Genomic DNA, 24,665 nt, shown 5'->3' with positions numbered 1-24,665 from the left:
CTGCCCTGAGAGACTGAATCCTTTTAGGGCTTTGTAACCACGCCTCTCTTGACGGTGCCCCAGTTTGAGTCAGTCTAAAGCCCAAGAGAGACATTTTTAGGAAGAGTTCTTCAAAACAGAATTAAGGTTTTTGGATTCTCAATGATTCAGTGAGAGAGATATGGGTGAGAAATAGAACACCACAGCAATCAGCTGTGGCATGAAAGCGGCAAGGATCTAAATTTCATCAGCTGTTCCTTGGCAACAGCGTGGATTTCGGCAATCGATTCACCCGCTTTAGCTCAGTGGAGCAGCACTGAGACATAGAGGTTCTAGTTAGTATAGTGCATTGAGGCCTTATATTAGGAATGGTGGTGTGGGGATACAGGTTGTAGTCTATGCCTCCATAGGAGTTCATTGGCTGAGTTTGGATCAGCCTAAGTTCTCTGTGGCAGGATGCTTGATTATTCAAGCTGTATTATGAGCAGGGAAGAAGCTTGTTTTTCTTTTTCTACAATCCAGATCAACACCCTTAATTATGCATTTCAGAGGTTGACATAATAGAACAATTTAAATATATGTAGTTTATTATACACTGTCTTGCTTTATTTTCTTCTACTTGAAGAAGTAATATTAATGCTTGTAAGAGCAATACAAGAGGAAATAATTTACATGGAAAGTTTTGTATCATAGCCATCTCTTTTACCTCTAACAAAGTAGTTAATGCCTGATCAGTCATTACCTTCTCACTTCCTGAAAGCCTTCTACAATAAGAAATATTTTAATTTACTTTGAATCTAAGAGGAAGTGTGGGTGTATGCTTTTGTGTGAAAAGCAGATAAAACCACCCCATGTTCACAGTGTCTGCAATGCCCTAATGTTATTTCCACAGTATGGAAAAAAGAAAAAAAAAAGAAAGGTAATACATCAGTAGTGTGAATACATTGTATGACGTTTAATCAGAATTTCAGTTTCCTACCAAATATTTATATTCCTCTGAAGTGATTGTAAATCACACACAACTCCCATATAAGAGGGAGTGTGGGAATGGTTGGAAACTCATTCCAATAGTTCATGCTTGCTTGATTATTATCAAACTCAGCTGGAAACATATTTTGTATTCTTTGCCGATCTGCTTAACAAAAGTTATTACCACAAATCTGCAAATTCGAGTTCATCCTTGAAGGTAACAATGAAAAGGAATTATAGCTTTTTAAAAAGTTTCATTAATGCTAAAAATTGCAATCTTTTGTTCTTTAATACTCAGCAGTCCAGCTCCATTGTTAACAGCCCTTTGCCCAATATTTCTTTTGTTCTTTTCAGCTTTGTTTCTTATACGTTTCTTTTTAATAATAATGATAACAGTGGCTGGGTGTTGATTAATTATTTGTTAGCTTTGTGATATACTGCCCAGAGTCACTTGCTTCATGAAGTGGACAGCTATATAATCTTTCTGAGAACATCTCATGGGTATTCTGATAAAAGAGCTGTAACAGAGAGCTGTTGTGTCTTGGATGAGATCTTTTTTCAAAAGAAAAAACAAAGTCCAGTTGCCTCCTGAAAAACCACCTTTGGGACAACCATGATCTGGATGACTGAGAATCTCTACAGACTTTTAGAGCTGTTATGGAGAGCATGACAATTTAGAAATGGGTGCTATGGCTGTCAATCCCATTTTGTAGGTGAATACAACTAGTTTTCCAAGTCATGCATACACACACCCCCAGTATGATCTTCTGTTCTGCCTCTGCCCATGTGCTGGCAGAATTGGCATTTTATGTGTCCCTTCAATTAAAGTCATCTCTCAGAATCCAGGAAACATGCCTTATCTATTGCATCGCTTGCCTTCTGGAAAGACATTACCCCTGAGATTTATATGGCTTCCACAACATTGGCATTCTATAAACCCTTTAATAGCTGATTCTTCTCTGTGCCTTGGATGAGATAAATAGAGCCCTTTATATTTGTGTGTTTGTGTGTTGTTGTTGTTGTTGTTGCTGCTGCTGCTGTTGATGCTGCTGTGGTTTTTATTATTGTCTATCAGTTATGTCCAGGGCCCATCTTTATTTTAGTTTGTGTAGGCTTTGTTATTTTTTGTGAGCAGTCCACAGTTAGTTGGATTTGGGCTGTGTCTGCATAAATAGCTAAAATAAAATGGGAAGCTCTTTGCTGCCACCCATTTGCTTTCAATGAAGGTGACTCTAAAAGAAGTTTCAGCAGAAGCTTGATAAAGAGAGTTCGAAGCCAGGAAAAAGTTTTAGGGTGAATGTTCGAATCCCCAATTCCCCTAAAGCAAATGGTTAACCTTTGGGAGTCCCGTAGCAAAACCATCAAACAGCTCCTTGCTACTGCTTTCAACAATTGCAAATAGATCCCAAGGAAACTGCAGTCTTGTCAGGCTGACATCCAGACTGGACATGGTTTTCAAACAGATTATTCACTGGCATATTCGTGAGCACGTAAGATAGGCATACTACAATTAAGAGTACCCAGCTGTGTTATTTGCAAAGAAATCATGGTAGACTAATCATATCTGTTTTGCTAGAGTTACAGATAGCCTTGTATGAGGTAGTTCTGTATGAGATAAGATTGCTACTTTGTTCAGCAACTGTTCACAGTTATGATGATACTGAAAAAAATAGCTTTACAACCAAATAGCACATTTATGATCCTTGCAGAGTCCCTCAGTATAGTGATTGCCATGACAGTCATTATACATTGCCCTGTGCCTGACCTATTATTTTTCCTTTTTTCTCCCCTTGCATAATGGGGAGGTTGGAGGGGAAGGGTTTATAAGAAAGTAAGGAAACAATGGGAGATGCATATTGAAAGCAATGTGATGGTGTTGGCAGCCTCAAGTGCATTATGCAAACAGTTTGATATATTCCCCATTGTGTGCCTGCTTACTCTCTTGTGGACTTTCCTGTCTAATCTCGCTACTCCACAAGATGGGGAAGAAAGAAAATAATATGAGTCAGATACAGGATAAAGATTTTTTTAAAACTTCGTCCTGAAGATAACTTTAAGTTTAGCAATTTAGGTTCATGAATGTTGAGAAGTAGGAGAAGGAAAATATAAAAAGTCATCAGTATTGTAAAGTCAAACATATGTATGTGTTTTTGAAAATGTTTTTACTTATGTTAAAGCCAACTGAGATTGGAGAAATATTAAAAGTTATTTCTAATCACCACTGATCTCAAGATTCATATATTTTTCATTTAGAGAATTTCAGAATGTATTTTGGATTATAAATTGTGAATAGATGCCATCTTGTGGTTTCTTATAGAAAATGCAATTCCAACTGAGTGAAGCTTTATGCAGCTGCAGTTTGAATGAATACCACTATCTTAATGCATTATATTCTTATCAAAGCTTACTTATCTTCTGAATGTTTACCCCTTTTGTACAGTGGCTTGTACTGAGGCAGTTCAATTGTAATTACAAAAAAAAAGCATTTGAACTCTTAACGATATTTCCTGAAGATTTTAACAGAAGTAAACTTTGTGTACATATGTACAGCTATTATTTTTTAAAACTTTTTAAAACAAATTTTAATTTTCTTTTTAAGATAATCATTTTTATAATGCAGATAAAAGTATTCTTTGTAAACACTACAAAGAACTTTCTCTTCACAGAAAGCCTATATTTGTTTCTAAATTAATCCATCTGGACTCTCTGCCATGAGATGCTTGTCTAGTTATTTGCACCTGCAAATAATCACAACTGTCGCACTCCGAAAACCCCTTTCCGGCGGTAGTAAGAGTAGTAAGATGATTGGTAGATTTTATGAACCTTCATGCAATTTTATTGACAGAAGAGCCATTATTAGCAGAGTTGTTATATGGTAATGTTTGTAAGTGGGGTGAAACTTTTTTGATCTAATTTGAAATGAGCCTTTTTGTTATTTATCTGTTTAACAGTAATCTGATCAGACTATGTCATCTTGTCTGGGTATTCATTAGTGCTTTAAGGGATGTTAGCAGAAAATCAAAACATAGGCAGATTATCACCAACTTTTAGGTACAGCAGTTGGCAAAATTAAACAGATGGGTTCAGAGGAACCCCACTTACTGAGAGGGGAACAGGTCACACTTACTCTTCACCTCCATGTTGTACATGGAGTAGGATATGAATGCATGTTTAAATTCATGCTTTGAAATTCTCAAAGGGATAAAAACTTTGTGATTATTTAGAGATAAAAAATAGAAATGTGTTAATATATGCTTATATTCCTATAATAGCTATTTATTATATATCACTAGCTGATGACCCGGCATTGCCCGAGTATTTATAGACGTCAAAGCATTTGTCTGACAGGGAGCCATTGAGAGGAGCCTTTCATCCCCCTGCTCATGCCCATCATTCCTGCCCTCTCCCTTCCCCCTACCATGCACTCCTCTTTCCCACCCTGCCTACAATACTGGCACTTTGTAGGTCTATTGTGTGAGGGAGGCCTAAGCCTGAGTTGGGGCAAAGGATGATCCTAGGAACACAGGCCGGAGTTGTTTCCTGCGACATTGTGCCGCCGCAGTGAGGTGGAGGCGGGCGATATGCTTAGGTTGTGACCAGAGGTGGGTTCCTACCAGTTTGCACTTATTCGGTAGAACCAGTTCGTCAAATCTACCGAACTGGTTAGAAGAGGTTCCACCAGTGGACCCGGAAAGCAGGCCACACCTACAGAAGAGGTTCCAAAAATTTTTGAAACCCACCACTGGTCCTTGGATATGATTATTCTACACTATCAAGCTCATATTTATAAAACTCAGTGCCTCTGTAAGGATGACTCCTGCGTTTGTGGTGCAATCAGAACATTGCGTTTGTTGAAGTTGTTTTAAGGCAAACCAAAGATGCCTTTTAAAAAACAAGTTTACATCATATTCTTATGCATGCCAGTGCTGTGTGTGAGGTAATTTAAGGTGGTTCTGACAAATGTAGTCAGCATCTTCATATCCGGTCACGTGGGTGGCAAGCCACTCCCATCCGGTCACATGGGCGGCAAGCCACTCCCACAAAGGAGGCCGTACCCACAGAGTAGGTTCGAACAATTTTTGAAACCCACCACTGGTTGTGACAATCTCAATCAAAAGCCTCTGTACTGGCCTAATCAGGCTCCCTTCCCCCTCCCATGGTATGAACAATTGCCACTCTAGGACGCCACACTCGCTTTCCTTAAAGGCCCAGGCATTTCAGAGTTATATACACACATACAGACAGAAACACACACACACCAGGGGTGTCTTGCTCCCACAGTGTTTGTCTCCGGAGGGTAAGTCATCTGTTTACCAAGTTTGGTCGAAATTGCTTGAGGGATTCCAGAGTTATTCCTGCCTTCCCTGGGTTATACTTACCTTTATTCGAACTTCCAAAGCCCAGCTCATCTGGAGCGGCAGCTTGAATTTCCTCTCCTCAGTTGTTTCCCTTTTTTCTGACCAATTTTTGTTCAATTATGCACGCAGTGTGCATGCAAAACGTGCACTTAGCGAACTGGTAGTAAGCCGGTTAGGAACCCACCACCGCCTTCCATCCTTCCGAGGTTGGTCAAATATAAGTGTAAGTCCTAAGAGCTACTAGTTGTATTTTTGAATAACTACAGAGATTCCGAATTTATTTATTTATTTACTTAATTATTTGTTTGATTTATAAATCCTCCCATCTCACCTATATGATTCTGGGAAGCTTACAGTTTTGCTAACTAAAACAGACTGAGTGATTTATGGATCACTCTATCATTCCATGTAAATTATGTGAAGCCATGCTTTATGTTTCTTTAACTGCACAATAATATGTCTAATGACTTTTTCAGTTTGTGCTTATTCAGTTAAAAAGCACTAGTGGTTGCAAATCCCTACTGTTCGGTTCCATTTTACATTTGTTCCTATTCCTATTGATGTTTTAAATAGGAATGACACCTCTCTAAACATAAATAGGCTCCTAATTTTTTTTGAAAAAAGAGAATACAATTGAAACATGAGCAAATAGAAAAAATATTTGTCTAATACGGCTATAACAGGCCTGGATTCAAAGGGTGAAAAACATGATTAAAAGCATACTTAGGCATTATATCAAAAGCATCTCTTCCCAAAATCTCATGCCAGCTGTTTTAAGGAATTTTTGGCAGGTGCTGTGTGGGGGCCCAACAATCTCCTGAATCTCATTTTTGCCCATCAGATCTGCATTTCTGTGCAGCCATGCTGTGTAAGGCAATAGTTACAAAAAGTAATTTGATTGTACAGGTTTAGACAACTGGCTGTCTACAGACTTTCTCCCATTAAAAAATAGAAGAAGCTTTGGGCATAAAGCCTGCTAGTTTGGTCTGAAATTCAAGGCAGTCAGATAACTGCTATGTACAGAGCTTGAAATGGTATGGCGTGCTGTCTCCATTCATTCCAGGTAATCTAAAAACCACATCACAGCTTCTTAGTAGAATAAGTAAAATTTGTTCTTTGGTAACGTGAGTGGTTGGATTTAATGTTTCTAATTTAGAAGTGCTTATAGACCTAGGATTGTGTAGCACAGTTTATGAGATATGACATAAATTAATTATCCACATGGATTAGGATTGTACAGTATGTTCTCCAAATATATCGGATTGTAGGCTTCCTACAAAAAACAGGGCTGATTTCCCAGTGGGGAAATATTTGAATTACTAGTCCAGTCTCAAATGTAATTTGGCAAGTAGATGATGAAGTGAAACAGATGAATAAAGTTTGACCAATCTTGATTTCACGATTAGTTTCTTTTTGTATTTATTTATATTCATTTATTTAGGTGGCTGCTGTCTGGTTAATTTCTTTAAAATAACTTTATTAGTCGTACCTCATTTTATCTTCCATAAAAATAATATGGCAGATTAAATAGTAATACCAAGTATGTAACAGCATCCTATTTTGATTCTGGTCATTTTGATTGTGGCATCAAACCTAGTCCATTTAGTGGAATTTAATGCAGTATATAAGACCACAGATCAAAGTGTTCGTCTCTGTGAAATGTGTTGTTTTGTCACCAAGGTCCATCCCAGTTCTACCTTTTTTTGTTGAGGAGAGCTATCATCCAGAATAATCCAGATGCTGTTAATAGTGAGCATGAAATGGGCATGTATTGAATTAAGGTAGAAAATTATCTTTTCTTACTGGCTATTGCGATGTAATGTATCCAGAATAACTCAGTCCTTTCTAGATGACTATTAACATTCAAGGAATACAACAGTATCTAATGTTTTTTTCCATCTTTTATCCAAAACAAAACCCTCAAGTTCATTTTATAGTCTTCTCCTACCCCATATCAGTTGCTATATCATATTGGAAGCAAACACCCTATTTCGTTCTGTATCTAGATCATTGATACATGTTTCAGTTTAGATGCCAACCACCCCAAACCAGCTGTTTCATGCATGAAATAATTTGTGCATAAACCATGTTACCCCTCTGTAATTATCACCGTGACCCTTGTCATTCTGTGTTTCTTCGGATTAGTGTACAGATGCATGGAATATGTGGTTAATCCAAATGTAATCAATCCATGGAATTCTCTCCTTGGCATCCAAGAAAGCACAGAGAGATCTTCTTGCTGTCCAGAATCTCCTTACTCACTCAACAAGTGCAGTTTTAAAATGACTGCCAAAGCACATGACAAGATGATGATAAACTTTATCCAAATGGAATGGCAGTAGGCAAGCAGTGTGTATGTGTGTGGGACAGTCATCGCAACCTCTCCACAAAAAGAAAAAATGCTTCCAGTTTCCTTTTCTCTCCCTCACCAATTTCCCCCATCTTCCAGCTGTTTATCTGCTAATAAATACCGCCCAAAACTCCATGAAAGCTAGTGGTGTGATTAATGAGGATAAGGGGTGGATGGGAGAAAGCAATTAAATATATTTATTTTTTCACTCATTCACTTAGCTCATTTTTACACCATCCATCTCAATAAAAATTGAGTGAGGCAAAGATGTTCAACTGAAAATTTAGTTGGGGGGGGCATGATTGCTGGCTGATTGGTGGAAGAAAGAGAAGATAGATTGAGAACTAAAAGGAATAACTGTCTAGAACAGCCGTCCCCAACCTTTCTGGTTCTGCGGACCAGAGGTGATGGTGGAAGTGGGAGGAGAGGGAATGATTTCATATGTGCATCTGCAGCATGCGCAGATGGAGCTTCATGTTCATGTGCTCTTGCCCACCCTTTGTGCTGGTTCACCATGGGCCCCCTGGCCTAGAGGAGAAAAATATAAAAGTGAAGGTTTGTAGACCTTTGGTGCAGGGGTAAAATCCAGCAGGTTCTGGAGAACCGGCAGCAAAAATTTTGAGTAGTTCGGAGAACCGGTATCAGAAACTTTGAGTAGTTTGGAGAGCTGGCAAATGCCACCTCTGGCTGGCCCCAGAGTGGGGAGGGAATGGAGATTTTACAGTATCCTTCCCCTGCCACGCCCACCAAGCCACACCCACCAAGCCACACCATGCCTACCAAGCCACGCCCACAGAACCGGTAGTAAAAAATTCAAATTTCACAACTGCTTTGGTGACATATCCAGTAAAAACATCCTCCTTCCCTCAAAATCCATGGGAATGGGTTCCTTGAACTGACATTGCAAAAATAGGGTATTTCAGGAAGGGAGGACAATTCTGAATAATTGCACAAATGGGGCAGTTTTCTAGGAAAATTTAGAATTTTCACCCTGTGGGAAGAAGCAGGGGGGGGAAAAACCTTGAATAATCTTGGCATTGATTTGATGACTAGTAAATGCTGTTTTTATAAGGCACTTTGGAGCATGGTAATTGGCTCAAGTGAAAAGGCTGATAAAATATGAGCAATAAGCTTCCCAATGCTTAGTTACTATGCACAGCATTGTTCAAATGAGTCCACATAACTTCTGCAGATTTCTCTTTATTTAGTTTGTTTAAATTAGTTAATCATTTTTATGGTTCACTGACACTTTATTTAAGGGAAAACCACATCGATGTGTATTGCTGCATTGCAAATTATGTATTATAGTACACTATGCACCCATATTCCTCTAAGTAAATAAGCCCCCTACATACTGTTGTTTGAGTGACAGCACAGTCCTGTGGTTAATACACAGATAATAATTTTGTGTTAGGAATAGGCATAGGATTGGTATTAAAGACACATGCTTTGTTCTGTAATATAACCAGGTGTTGGGTTTTTAAAAATTTTCTCTTCTGCTCAAATTATCAGGACAACCTTAATGACAAGAACTATGCCGCTGCAATAGATCTTGCTTGCTGATAGATTGATTGAGGATTGATTTAAGGAGAGTTGTTTCAGTAACTGGTTCTGGCCATCTAGAATTTGGAAATAATTCTCTGGAGAGCTCTCGTTCATTGGAATAGAGTACAAAGTTCTATATGTAAATGGTTAGGCTGCATAACAGAATGTTCTATCAAATAGAATTTAAGGCCTTTTATTATTTGTACTGTGAAATGAAAAAACATAAATTGTTTGCTGTGATTTTCTTCCACATATATTAGCAAATGGGTTAGATACATATGCCCCCCCTTGATATAGCAAGGAAAATAACTTCCATACTGAGCCAGGCTGTGGCAGTATCTTTCAGCATTTGCTTTGTGCGTAACAAGTTTCTACTTAGAATCCTTGGGAAAAAAATGTTGTAAGTAATTAAATACTATAATGTCTTTGCAATATTAACAACACTCTTGGCCTTGCATGTTATTAAAACAAATGTGCTTCATATAAATAAATGCTATGAGTAGAAAGCTTAATATTAAACATTTCAACAGGGATGTGGAGTTCTTTGGAAACAACAGGGAGAGATTTAGATTTCTCTTTTCTGATCTATTAGCTACACACACACACACAAACACACACACACCAGACATGAATTTGGTAAAAATTTGTTTCCAATTATGTGTGGCACTAAAATATAAAATATTATTGCTGTTGTGAGTAAGACTTTGGGTTTTTTTATGAAATAACATTCTCTCATTTCCCTTGCTGTTATATCAGAGATCGCTCTGTTTTTAAAATAAATCTGCCATCATATTTTCAAAATTTTTGGAAGGTCACTGCTCCTTCCAGTAGATTTATTTTTCTTCCAATGATCTACATTCTTTGACTGGTTTGTTTTGCTTTTAAAGAAATCCAATGCTTGGCTGCCAAAGCTGTTTTCTTTTTCTTAGAAAAAGTTGTTTTGTTCAAATCTGTAAGATGGTTTCTGTAATTTTCCAGGGATTGAGCAATAAATAAATATTTCCTCTTGTAAGCTTGAAAATGTAGATCCAATTTAATAATATAATAATGAGTCTGAAATGTTTGGAAGCCACTGCATCTAGTGGCGTATTCTTTTATTACTTTAGTTGCTGAAGAAGACTTAACTTCTTGACTCTTCTAGGAGTTCATTGAAGTTGCTAATAAATGGCTGATGTCTTTGGTGATTTAAGAAAGATTGTCACTGAACTATGAAGTACATTTTCAAAGTGATCGCCCCTCCCTTTTAAAAAATATTATACTTGAGGAGGAGCCAATGTCCCTACGGTACGGATGTGCGGTCTCGATGTTCTGAGACTGCAGCCGATACTTTTGCACTGGGGGGTCCAATCGGACCTAAACCGTCCTGAATAGATGGTGAACAGGAAGACCACATTTTGCTGATTTCAGGGACAACGCAAGTCTCTGATTGATACAAGAGAAGGACTTCAAGATGGCGACAAAAGACAGCCTAGGCTGATGAAGTGGGGATGGCTAAACGGAAAGAGAAAGTGTGATCATCTGGTAAATCCTTTCTGTTTTGAAAAAAAAATTGCCCCAAAGATCTTTTTTTTATGTTAAATTAAATCCTTAAGCATAAGAAGTTACTGGCGGATTTGATCTTATTGGATTGTTTTGGTCAGTATGCTTTTCTTTTTGTAACTACACTTTGTGGATTGAAGCACTCCTTGCAATTTTTCTCTCTCTCTCCCCTCTTAAAGTGAACGGACCAGTTTTTCTTCTTCGGCTCTTTCCTGCTTTATTTTTCAACTTAAGGATCAAAATCTCCTTCGTTTATTATTTGCTATTAAACTCCATTTAAGAACTTAGTCCCTCTTAAATCTGAGATAAGAGAGTGAAGGAAATAATTGAATTCTGCTATTCGAAGGCTAGAAGCTAGAGTTGTTTTTTTTTTTTGAAACTACGCATTTGTTCCTGCTTCTCCTTTGATCTCACTGTCTTTGTACTTTAAAGTTCCATAACTAAAAGTGATAAGAGCCAAGGGCACAAAGTGTTTACTACAGCTGTCCTTTGAGAGCCTTATTGGCACTGGGAGAGGGGGGAAAAATGGAACCTCTTTCTTGTGAAGATTGCAAATGATTTTGTGTTTAAGCTAAAGCTAGAGTGGCAGTAATTTACAATTTGGAAACATGGGTCAATTTTCAGAAGAGGAAACCTTAATTTTGCAAAAGATTTGGGACATAATTCAAAAGTTATTGGAGGTAATTTGGAGAATTGACAAGAAGATAGAGTTTATATCAGAAAAAAATGAGGGAGAGTGAGCTCCAAAAACTGAAGAGAAAAATGAACACAAAGATAAGAAAACTAATGATTTGATTCCTGAAGTGAAAGTGCTTGAAAGCGAAAAAATGGGAGAATGGAGAGGGGAACTTGATGGTCCAGAGCTCTACCCCAATTTTCAAGACACAAAAGAAGAAAAAAGAGAAATTTTTTATCAGAAGCAGGATTGATAATCAAAGATAAATCAATTAAAGTAGCAAAAGGGCGCTGAGATTACCTGAGAGATCCAATAGACAACAAGGTGCGGAGAGATGTCCATAAAAACTTTACCAAGGAAATAAACAGAAGATTAACTCCACAAATGGCAAAAGAAATAAGACTACCTGACTTCTGGAAGGACACAGGTTGATATATGAAAATTGTTAATAAAAAAATAGCTAAGTTTGATGATTAATAAGTAGGAACTTAGTAATTTTTAGATTGCTTGCTTAAATAAATAGTTGATAATGGTAATAAGGTATATTTCTATGTTGGCTGGGGGGTGAGGAAGCTAGATATAAATAATAAATGATTCCATTAACAAATATTAATGATAACAATAATAATGAAATGATAGCTATAGTTAATGACATATATATGTACTGGTTTAATATAAGAAACTTGGATATAAATTGTAAAGACTGACTTGGAAAAAAAGGCTTAGAAATGTTAATTAATGATAAGAGATGTAGTTAATTATATATATATATATATATATATACACACACACACACACACACACACACACACACACACACACACACACACATACACATATACACACACACACACACACACACACACACACACACACACACCCTCTGGAGCTTTCAGGGAAGCCTCCTGAAGGTCCCTAAAGCCTCCGGAGGACCAAAAACGGCCCTAAAAACTTCCAGTTTGCTCATAGGGTCGTTTTTTGTTCTAAGGGCTCCTGAGAGCTCTGTAGGGCTAAAATCGACCCTACAAACAACCTGGATGTGACTTCTGATTTGCTCGTAGGTTCGTTTTTTGCCCTCCGGAGGCTTCAGGGAAGCTCCTGAAGTCTCTGGAGGGCCTCTGGGGGGCGGCATGGGGGCTGTTTTCGCCCTCCCCAGGCTCCTATAAAGCCTCTGAAGCCTTGGGAGGGCGAAAAAAGCATGGAAAAATGGGGGTCGTGCCTGTCACGCGCGCATGCGTGCTGGGGGAGTTGCGCATTGCATTATGGGTGCAACACCCCCCTGCACGAACCCCCTGCGTTCCCCCCACTTATGGCACATGAGCCAAAAAAGGTTAGCCATCGCTGCACTAGGATGTCAGAAATACGACAACAAAGATGGCTAGAATATAAAGCTGTTTCTCAGGTTACTGCTGTTGCTTTTTAACATCCTGCACCAATATATGAAAGAACATGAAAAGAAATCAAATTATTTACCAACCGTTTTTTCAAGCAAACCTTCTTTTATATGGAATGTATTCTTAAATAATATGTTTTTGGGAATCTCTGTCTTATTTAGTTTAAATAAATACCAGAGCTATTGTAGCAATGGATATCAAATTGTTACAAGTGCTACTTTAGGAGTAATTTGTTAGCTCATGAGCCACAAAACTGAAAGCTTTTCATGCATTAATACGGAAGTCTGTAGCCAAATGAAGAGTGTCATGTATGATTAAATGTAGCTTTATTAACTAAAAAGAACTTTATTGTAAGAGAACTTCAAAACCTTGCTATTTCACTTTGCTCACTTAAGTCATAATGTTTTTCATCAGCCATAACATCGGTATTTAGTATTATAATAGAATAGAGCTGGAAGATACCTTAGAGGTCTTCTAGTCCAGCCCCCTGCTCAAGCAGGAGAACCTATACCATTTCAGACAAGTAATTTAGTCTTGTGACCCCCAGGCTATGAGTTTGAGGCCCCTGCATGGAGGATTATACACTGCTTTTTATTACAGCATGGTCTGTGGGACTGTAGATAATGCATTTGAGTTCTCCCCAGTATACTTGCATTGCTTCCTTTTCCCATATATTCTCATGTATTTCTCATATTTTTCTTTCCCTTTGCTGAGATTTTACTTCTTACATTGTGGGAGTAAATTTACATTCACATGCAGTGACTGACTCCTCTTCACATATTTCCCCACTACTTTGCTTTGTGCCGTCAGAAGTGCAGGAGAAAGTTGAAAATTGGGGGGGGGGGTGTCTATTTTGCTGACAGATGCTTTTCTGTCAACAGATGGACCCAGTTGGATATAATTCATCTCTCTTTTTTTCCAGATCATATTAACAGGGAAGGGAGGTGAATGTTACCCCAGGTTAAAAATAAGACCCAAATTAAATACATTTGCTCCCAGTACAAGAATTTGCTAGTCCTCCGGAGCTGTTGCTTTATTTATTTGGGAATAAGTCCCAGTGAGTTTAGTGGGATTTATTCCTGAGTAAACATACAGTATTGTAATGTTAAAAGCAGCCATTTCAGCATGACGAAACCTGATACACCCCTTCTTATACAAATAATATACATTTTCTTTATTCATTTAGTTCATTTATATCCGTGAAATTCATCCTGCCTTTCGATCTCTCTTTTACAGGTAGTTCTCAACTTATAACCACAATTGAGCCCAAAATTAAGTAAGGAATATTTTAATGAGTCTTGCCCCATTTTATGACTTTTCTTGTTACATTTGTTAAGTGAATTAGAGCAGTTATTAAATTAATAACACGGTTGTTAAGTGAATTTGGCTTCCCCAATGACTTTTTTGTCAGGAGGTTGCAGAAGGGGATCCCCAGGACGCAGCAACCATCATAAATGTGAGTTGTCAAGAATCCAAATATAAATTCTGTGACCATGGGAATGCTGCACCTGTCATGAATGTGAAAAATGGTCATAAGTCACTTTTTCAGTGCTGTTGTAACTCTGAACGGTCACTAAGTGAACTGTTATAAATTGAGGACTATGTGTACAACAATAACAAAAGATTTTAATTTCAGCTTAATGATAAGGAGAATTGATTTTTCTGTAGAGTTATTTTGCATAATAAGATCAAATTATATAACAGTCAAAATTTTGCTGCAATGTTTTCCAACTTTACTATAAGGTTTATGAGGGAAAAATCCTTAGGGCACTACTATCAAACTCCACTAAATTGAGGGGAAAATGTAGAGAGAGAAGCTCCCTTCATGGGATAGAAAGGCTTTGCCATTTTGCATTCATGTGCAATATTGAACCAAAATTTACTGAATACGTTCCATAATGTTTTTCTTTTAGATAAGTATCTGTCAGCTTTCTCCAGTCCAGACTTTTAGTTTTCTCATTCCCTTCCCACAGAACCAACATCATATGGTTTAATGGTGTTGCTAGACATTAATCATTCTGCTTAGACAAAAAGACAGTATAGCAAATATATGCATTGAGTAGTATTTAGATAAGCATTTTATGTATGAAAAATTCATCTCAGTGTACAAGCTTGACGAGGAATATTTAGATCCTTTTGTTCTATGACTAGATGGCTCAAGTTTGAATGCCAGTGTTCTGTTTAATGTAAGAAGGGGCATATTGGCATAATACTATAGATCTTGATAACTAACTGTTCAATAATTACCCTAAAAGAAATAATTGGTTTAATGTTTAGAACGGAAAGTACTGTGTTTTCCTGAAAATAAGACAGGGTCTTTTTTTTTTTTGATCCCCGGAATAAGTGCTTGGCCTTATTTTCGGGGAGGTCTTATTATTTTTGAGATGCAGGAGGTGGCAAACGTGGTTACCTCATGGCTGTTGCTGTGTTGTAATATTTTCAGGGAGGGCTTATTTTCTGGGGAGGGCTTATTTTAGCTCATGCGCTCAAAAGCCCAATTGGGCTTATTATCTGGGAAGGTCTTATTTTCAGGGAAACAGGGTAGATGTAGTTTGAGAGAAAGAATGGGTAACCTTAAAAACATAATTCAGTCCTGTCGTATTCTAATACCAAAATCTTTCTTACATTCCCAAATATTCCGTTTAAAATTATATAATAGTGTAATTTCTCTTTACATCCATCTTTTGTTTAAGAAAAAAAGAAAAACTAAAAATCTGAAATAAAACATACATAGAAATAACTAAACACTTAAACAAAAAGAAACAAATAGCAAGAACTAAAAAAAACCTTCCTTACTGAAGATATTAACCAGAAATTCTGGATTTATGAAATTTCTTGCAATATTACATGCTGGAAGCAGCAGAACTATTCAAACTAGCACTAAACAACAACAGAACCTTGTAATGCAAAAAAGCTTGTTTGTGGGCTAGCGAATAACCTGGAGAAATAGGAACACTGAACTTTGCTTAGTTTTGAAGTTCAATGTCAAGTTTTTAGGAGCCGAGGTGGCGCAGTGGTTAAATGCAGCACTGCAAGCTACTTCAGCTGACTGCAGTTCGGCTGTTCAAATCTCACTGGCTCAAGGTTGACTCAGCCTTCCATCCTTCCGAGGTGGGTAAAATGAGGACCCGGATTGTTGTTGGGGGCAATATGCTGACTCTGTAAACCGCTTAGAAAGGGCTGAAAGCCCTATGAAGCGGTATATAAGTCTAACTGCTATTGCTATTGCTATTCATTCAAGAACTTTATTGAATAAAGCCTCTTGTTTTTTAGCTTTTTATAGTTGCATTCTCCAATTCAATACTCTATATTTCCATATTTTTCAAATTATTATTATTATTCTTTGTGGCAACTGAGAGGTACTATTTCTATGTCTTCTTGCCAGTAAGTAGTTCAGAGGGCGCACTGCTCTGGCTTTTCTAACATAGATTTTACTGATATTTTTTTTCTGCTTGATGTCCAAATAATAACACAGTAAAGCGGTATATGGCCCCAAACTTCCAAAATACATGTGTTTTGGTTCAGACATTCATTTCCTGGGAGGATGGGGTACAGTGCACTGAAGTGTTCATGCTTGAATACCTTGGATATTCTTAGTGGATTTTTCTTGGTCATTGCTTGCTGGGTGCATGTACACACACACACACACACACACACCCACACACACACACCTACCTCTGAGATACTAGATAATATTCAAGGATACTTCAAGATATCGGTGCAGAACTGCTAGCTCATATCAAATAAACATAGACTTCCATTTGCTGCTCATAAGTTACCTATTTGATGCATAAAATTTTATGGAAAAATCCTAGAAGTCTCATCAACTGTTGGGAGTCCATATTAGTTTAGAGCTAAAGGCACCAGGCAAGAAACCAGGAGAATCATAGGCACGAAAGCCAGCTGGGTGACTTTGGGCCAGGCCCTCTTTTTCCAATTCACCTCATAGGATTATTGTAGTGGAGAAAATAGGAGAAGGACGAAATATTAGGTAGTTTGCTGCTTTTGAGTTATTTATATAAACATTAAAGATGGGATAAAAATATCTAAACTCTAACAATCTAAATCATTTTTTTACTGTAGAAAAGAAAGTGAAGATAGAATAGTAGAACAATGCATTTTTATTGGTAGCTAGAAACTACCATATTTTCCTGAAAATAAGGCAGGGTCTTATTTTCTTTTGACCCCGAAATAAGCACTTGGCCTTATTTCCGAGGAGGTTTTATTATATTTGAGGTGCAGGAGGTGGCAAGTGTGATCATCTCATGGCTGCTGTTGTGTTGCAATATTTTTGGGGCGGGCTTATTTTCAGGGGCAGGCTTATTTTAGTGCATGCGCTCAAAAGCACGATTGGGCTTATTATCCAGGGAGGGCTTATTTTGGGGGAAACAGGGTATCTGGAATAATTCTGGGAATGTAAACCCTCCATTGAAATGTTTCTTCACTCAAGTAGCCTACCAGATGTTTTTTGGACAGGTCATGATTTCTAACTCTTCTGATAAGATTAATTTTATCTTTGCTTAGCGTCTATGTAAACAAGCTCCATCACATGAAAAGCCACCTCAGTTCTCCTAGCTGGTGTTATATTGAGTTGTGACAGATCTGCTTTGAAAATAACACAGATGTGCAGTCTCTAATTTCACAGTTCTATATAACTTTTTTTTCCCCTTTTAAAATGTAGATGCAGCTAGTAATCTTGGGCATGTGCTTTCAGGAAGTCTTAACTTGTAAAACAGGAAGGTTTAAAAAAAACACTTTAAACACAAAGGACCTTGTCCCTTTGAGAGTTTGAAAAGAAAATGATGTTAACAGAATAAAGTATTCAACCCTGTTAGACAGCAAATCTATGGGTTATTTTTAAGCTAATTACTCGGAATTAAACAAAGGCTTAATGCCTTTTCCCTGAACAGGAGCTGAGGTCAAATTAAATGAAGCTGAGACGTTGTTTTTGTTGAACGTTCAGGCTTAAACAGATCACATTTGGCAGGGTTGGAACTGTGCCTATGGTACCAAAGTTGTACTAAGCAACAGTGATGTGTTTGATTTTCCAAAACGCTTGTGCTGAGATAAAATGCAGATGCAAAAAAGACTCCTTATGCTCTGTTTCTACCAGTCTTCAGGAGTTCTCAGCACTTCTGTATAGATGGAAGACAACTATTTAGTGGTAATCCTGGACTTTATCAGCAAATGAGCAATGAAACTTAAAGTAAACCATGCATATTAACCCCACTGTAAAGAGTTATCATGAGCAAACACAGTGTATGTTCTGGGAGAGACTAAAAGGAAGACAGATGTTTTATAATGTCAGATGTTTGCAAAAGTGATCTAAAGCATTCTTGATTCTATATTCCTTTTTTAAGAAATACTTTAAAATGTAATTACTGTCTATTTCTCTCTCCTTCCATAGATACAGATGAGATATATGTTTACGTTTAGATATAGATACTGATGTAGATAACCAATGTTTAGAATATGCTCGAGCCTTCACAAGAGTCTGAGCCAGAAGAAATATTAAACCATATTTGATAAATGATTACTAGAACATTTGTACATATAATATAGATAGTCCTCGAAACATTATTTGAGTGAATTAAGCCCCATTTTATGATTTTTCTTGCCACTGTTATTAACTGAATCACTGCAGTTATTTATTTATTTATTTATTTATTAGACTTATATACCGCTTCACAGGGCTTTCAGCCCTCTCTAAGCGGTTTACAATTTTTTTTAGCAAATTGAGTCAGCAACTTGCCCCCACAGTCCGGGTCCTCATTTCACCCACCTCGGAAGGATGGAAGACTGAGTCGACCTTGAGCCGGTGAGATTTGAACCGCTGAACTGCAGATCACAGTCAGCTAAAGTGGCCTGCAGTACTGCACCCTAACCACTGTGCCACCTCGGCTCTTATTAAGTTAGTAAATATGGTTGTGAAGTGAATCTGGCTTCCCCATTGATTTTGCTTGTAAGAAGGTTGCAAAAGGTGATTACATGACCCCAGGGACACTATCAACTTTCATGAAAAGGAGTCAATTGCCAAGCCTCTGAATTTTGAACACATGATCATGAGGATGCTGCAACGGTTGTAAGTGTGAAAAATGCTCACTTTTTTCAGTGCCGTTGTAACTTTGAACAGTCACTAAATGAACTTTTCTAAGTTGAGGACTACCTATGCATGAACTTGTTTAATATTTAAATGAAAAGACGAATTCTGATTCTGTTAAAAGTAAATAATTTGAATTTATTTCAGAAAAGAAGTTTAAAAAGTATAATTGAAGGCTGTTTATTATTAATTGCTATTAGTTAACTCATCTTGGGCATTTGGAAGGCTGAGGGTGGATTTGAACCCAGCTCTTCTCATTCCTAATCTGAAATCTTAAATACTGCATCATATTGATTCATTTTGAAATGAAGAACTTGTGAAGGAAAATGCAGAGTGATCCTTACATACTCCATATTAAGAATATGATGAATATATAGGTTTTTTTTTACTATTCCTTTATCTGTTCTCCCCAATTTTTACTTCATTTTTTGAAATTATGCATAGTTTATTTGCAGAACTGTCCCAAAAAGTCACATCATATAGCATGTCTCGGTTTTGTAGCGAAGTAGCCAGTTGAGAAAAAATAGCCCAATGATTTCTGTAATGGCACTGTATGTGTGTGCCTGGTTTGTTCTTTTTGTGAAACTGGAACAGTGGAGCAAGAATCAGATGTTCTGTTGCAGTTTTAGGGTTGGTTGGTTTGTGAGTGTGTCCTTGGCTGGTTTCCCATCTTTACTGCCTTGATTAAATTGTCTTGTATCTGTGGTTATGTAGGTTTGAACTTTCAACTTTATCAGTACACATTGCTGGAATTTCTGGAATAGGAATAGAATGTGAATGAAAATTGTATAGCCATGACCGTGAAAATAGCAATAATTACTTTAAACAGGCATATGCCCCCTTTCCCATCCCTCTTGCCAGCCAAATTATCTTAAACATAATTTAGTAGCTAGTCTTTAATATCTGAAAGTTGCTTTTCCTGATTGTAAATTAGTTTATCTCTTTAAACTATGGGGGAAAGTTATTTTGATAATACTGGGGGCATAAAATATACACCTCCTGATTGAGTAAGTCAGCGCAATCTCACAACATTATCATAAACTGTTTTTGGTTTCTGTTTTTAGTATCATGAACACAGTATTCTGTGCAAATTAATTCCTTTCTTTTAAAGTATGCAGTTTTGTGAGAATAAAGCAATACTGTTTATAGTGTAAGATTTCATGTACATGCGAGATATAATACCTGTGCCTTGAATGCTGGGTTCCCAGGCGCTTTTTTTTTTTTCCTCATCCAAATCATTATGTTGTCCTTGTGTTTAATTTTCCCTGACAGGTATCTTTTTAAACATATCTTCATATTAATTTTTGTATGTGTACTCTACAGGTAAAAAACCATTTCTCTGCAATTTTTCTGCCGAAGATGCATCTGGGACAGCCATACAGCTCAATCAGGAAAGAAACAATAGAGAAAAAAATGCTGTGGAATCTAAACCCGAAGTGCTAAAGGTGGCATCTACACCACAGGACAAGATCAAAGAACCATTTCCAAAATATGTGGATTGCAAAATTTACCCTGATTCAAAGATGTCGGCATTTCAGCAAAGTTGTGATTTTCCTTGTTCCAGTAAGACTGCGGATGTGAGACTGAGTTTGCAAAGCCCCTTGGAAATTCAGCAGAAGCTCGCTAAAGAAATCCTTGTAGAGATGAATGAACATGCTGCGCTCAATAAAGATACAGAGGTGTCTGAAAAGACTCCATTAGATCTAAGCGAGAAATCAACTAGGGCTGATTCGAGTTTTACCTCAACCTTGCAGGCTGCTCTGATTGTCCACCGATGTCCTTACTGCAGTCATAAAACTTACTATCCAGAAGTCCTGTGGATGCACAAAAGAATTTGGCACAAAGTTAGTTGTAATTCTATGGCTCCTGCTTGGGTTCTTCAAAATGGATTCAAGAGTATAAAACATAATTCTGTTTTTATGGCAAGAAGTGGGCGCACTGGACCACCTCCTGTACTTGGTGGGAAAGAATGCCAACCTTTGCCTATAGCCAGATTTACACGTACTCAGGTGCCGAGTGGGTTGTCAGGATCCAAAAATAATAATTATTCTGATATTGCTGTATCTCCTAAGCCCGGGGCTATGGCAAAAGATGCACCATCCACTGGGGGCGGTGGTCCGCAACCATCAGCTATTGATGGATATAGACCTCCCAAACTTAACCACACTCATGAACAATACAGTGCCCAGCAGCCCCAATTAAAATCAAAATTTGATGTGAACTCCAAATTGATGCAGACGGGAAACTTTAGCAGAAATTCAACGCCTTCCCATACAGTGATATCTAAACCTAGCGGACAGCCCTCCAGTAGCAGAGAAACAGAAAAGTACGTAGTCCCTCAAGTAAATGCTGGATCTGCTCCTTTAATCAAGCATTGTACTCCAGATACAGGGAAGGCCAAATTTTTATCTCCATCTCAGTACTACCCTCTGTGTAAAACTGAGCCATGCATTACTCAAGAACCTCCATCAATGCCTCAGCAAGAACATACCGCCAAGAGGGAAAGTGAAATGAGAGCATTGATCAATTGTACTGGAGGATCCAGAACAAGTCCTTTGATGCAACCTCAGCCTGTTGCAGCAGGACCTCCTCCAACTGTACATTCCACCAAACAGGAGCCATCCCCTGAGGGGCATGAGAAATGTTTGGATATTGTAAACATCTTAAAGACCTCCATTCCAAAGGATCTGGCTACTTTCTACCAAACCTGGGGTGCCAATAGCCCCGTAATGGACCGTGCTGGTAAGAATCCTAAGAACTGTCTTTCCAGCATATTTTTAAATTCTTAATTCCCCCCCCCCTCCTCTAACATAAGGAATTCCACAAAACATTTGTGTTGTTACTGTCTGTGTTTGACAAGGTTATCTCTCCTATTTAACTGTCCTGTCCTGCATCAGATCATTTAGGTGGCTTACCTGGGAATAACACTGCTATTGAACTTAATGACATTTCCTTCTGAAGAAAGATATGTTAAGGTCTCACTGCTAGAATTCTATCTGCAATTAAGTTCTGGATTCAGTCTCCCCCCCCCTCTTTTTTTTTTTTAGTGGGGGATGCTTGAAGAGGCTTGAGAGAATTTGTCTACTTGAAATGTCCAAGCAAAAGTTACAGTATCAGATTTGTATCCAATCTAAAATAGGGGGCAGGAATTTACTTTGTGTGAGAAATGATTATTTCAAGAAAATTACGGCTTTATTGAAAATTTTGAGTGCAAGGGATTTTCAGAATTCAATGACAGATCTGTGCTTTGGAGATAAAACTGATGATAAAACATTGAAGACAGAAGGAAAGGAAATAATAAAAAAAGCAATTTAGTATTAGGGCAAAATAATTTTGGCTAGGTTTGAAGTTTGTTGGATTTTCAGACTCCAGTTTAGCTGCTAGAATCAGAACAGTAGCCTCCAATTTGCAATGGATTTGAGCAGAAGCCTTGGGGACTGGATAATTCAGACTGACTTGAAGGATATTTGACTCTGCATATCTCAGTCCTACCAACTCTGCACCATTTATTTCAAACGGTTGTGAATTATAAAGTAGTTATTTTATGGCAAGCAAAAAATGTTATATATAGCAGTATTTTCAGTCTTAAGGGCAACTATCACTTTAATATTTAAAATTGGAATTTATTAATGTATACTTATTAAACATGCTTTATACATGTGATATGATAGCAATAATGAAAGAGTGCTCCTGAGCATATGCAGAGCTCTATTTCCACTGTCAGGTTACCAGAATTTCATAGCCAAAACTAGGATTAGCAATAACTAATAGGCTCTCACAACAGCAGAAGAAGCAAGCAAAGACGATCCTAATTCTGGAGAAGATTTTGAATGTAGGCTTAGCTGGAAATCTTGTTCAAATATAAAACTAAATGTAGCATTCTCACAATTTAAGATGAATTGGTTTATTCACAAGATAATACGATAAAAGAATGCAGCATTTGGCACCAATGACTTGTCTTCCTTAAGTGATTTATTAAAATTTACTTTTTTTCTTGTTTGCCCAGTGTAAATATTTTTGTTGCTTAGTCTAGATAAATGTAGCCCTTTTTCTTATGAGCTAAATTAATAAAGATTTAATTATTAATCAGTTAGAAAGAATAAGACCCATTTTGGGGAAATTCCTTGCAAATGTGCACATGCCTTGAAGGTCTATATACGTAGTTGTGTATGATGTCCATTGAGCAAAAAGAAGTTACAGCATGTTTGCCAAGATGTAGAACAAAGAGATCAGTATTTTGATGAGTTTTATCCAGCTGTTGGTAAGAAAATATCCTTAAACTATGGCATAAACATTTGATTTGTAAAAGATACTGTAAAGCTGTTAACAATTATCTGTAAACAGCTGTAAGGTAATATCTAATAGGTTCCTGAGAATAAGAAAGTTGAACTTGATCAAATTGTTACCTAGGCAAAAAGGGTTGAAATATTTTTAAGATTTGAGAAACAAGCTAATATTCAAAGCAATTGGGCAAACATGTCCTTAATTCATTAAATGATAAACTAGAGGAGAAACTGCATAATCAGACTTGCAGGATTTTGTTCTTATAGCCAATCTCAATACAAGTTAATCTTGTAGATTCTTGGTCTGTTTTACTTAGTGGGACCTGTGTAAGTGCTCTAAGAAGTTGCAGTGCAAACGTTATGTCCATTATTTTGCTTATTGAAAAAGTTATAAGGGCCCCTTATAATTGGGCTACTACTAAACAGATGAAATTTTTTTTTTTAAATTTTGCATTTTTGAACCCACATATGAACTAAAACTTGGTTTTAGTTTTTCAAAATTCAATGTTTTTGGCTCTTTCCAGTTAAAAAAACACGTGTGTGAAGGCAATATACAAAGATTTAGGAAAATAATGCATGGAAATGCATCCTAATAGACAAGAAATATGAGCACAATCTAAACATTAAGCAAACTTGGAAATAAAAACATGCTTATTTGGAAAACAACCAAAGAAAATACAAGAAAAAGTGAGTTCAGGACAGGGATAAGATGAAAAAAAAAAAGAGAAAATCATGATAAATAATAAGAGAAAGAATTACTGTGACAGATTTACTTATTGGTGGCTACTATTTGGCAGTGCCTTTTTAATGTGGTTAAGAAAAATCCACTTGCATTGGGATGAAACGGTTCTTTGGTTCTTCCCCTGTCAACATTGCTCCATTTCTGGAATAGCTAATGCCAGGATCAGAAACCTTTTTCAGAAGATGATTTGTCCCTCTGATATTAATTTTGGTAAGTAGAAAACAATCACATTAGTCAATTCCCACATTAAGACAATAAACAATAGAATGCCTTGATTTCAAGTCTTTCCAGATTATTTTAGCCAGAATCGATAGGCTGACTTTTGACTTTTTTCTTATGCTGCAGCCATTATAAACTCTCAGATGCCGATGGTAATACAACTTAGGACAGCTCTCATTAATAGGACACACTACACAGGTAGTCCTTGACTTACAACAATTCATTTAGTGACCATTCAAAGTTACAATGGCACTGAAAAAAATGATGTTTTTTCATACTTAGAACCATTGTCACGTAATCAAAATTCAGATGATTGGCAACTGACTCATGACATATGCAGTGTTCCAGGGGACTTTCTAACAAGCAAAGTCAATGGGGAAGCCAGATTTACTTAACCATGTTACTAATTTAATAACTACAGTGATTCACTTAACAACTGTGACAAGAAAGGTCATAAAGGGACAACATTCATTTAACAACTGTCTCACTTAGCAACTTTTGGACTCAATTG

At 37.2% G+C, this 24,665-nt stretch overlaps 1 protein-coding gene across 2 annotated transcripts in view; it reads left to right on the top strand.

The window, feature by feature from the left end:
- The window catches only part of ZNF516 (zinc finger protein 516), a 73,476-nt gene that overhangs the window by 29,213 nt on the left and 19,598 nt on the right, over nt 1–24,665 (top strand). For both annotated transcript variants that reach the window (XM_087707334.1, XM_087707332.1), the window contains exon 2: nt 20,234–21,652. In XM_087707334.1, the coding sequence (XP_087563460.1) occupies nt 20,234–21,652 (1,419 nt within the window). The remainder of the gene's footprint in view (nt 1–20,233; nt 21,653–24,665) is intronic.

Source organism: Thamnophis sirtalis, unplaced genomic scaffold (genome assembly GCF_051295495.1).
Source record: "Thamnophis sirtalis isolate CommonGarterSnake01/CBP01778 unplaced genomic scaffold, rThaSir2_p1.2 scaffold_2, whole genome shotgun sequence".
Lineage (NCBI taxonomy): Eukaryota > Metazoa > Chordata > Lepidosauria > Squamata > Natricidae > Thamnophis > Thamnophis sirtalis.
This window is presented reverse-complemented; position numbering and strand designations above follow the sequence as displayed.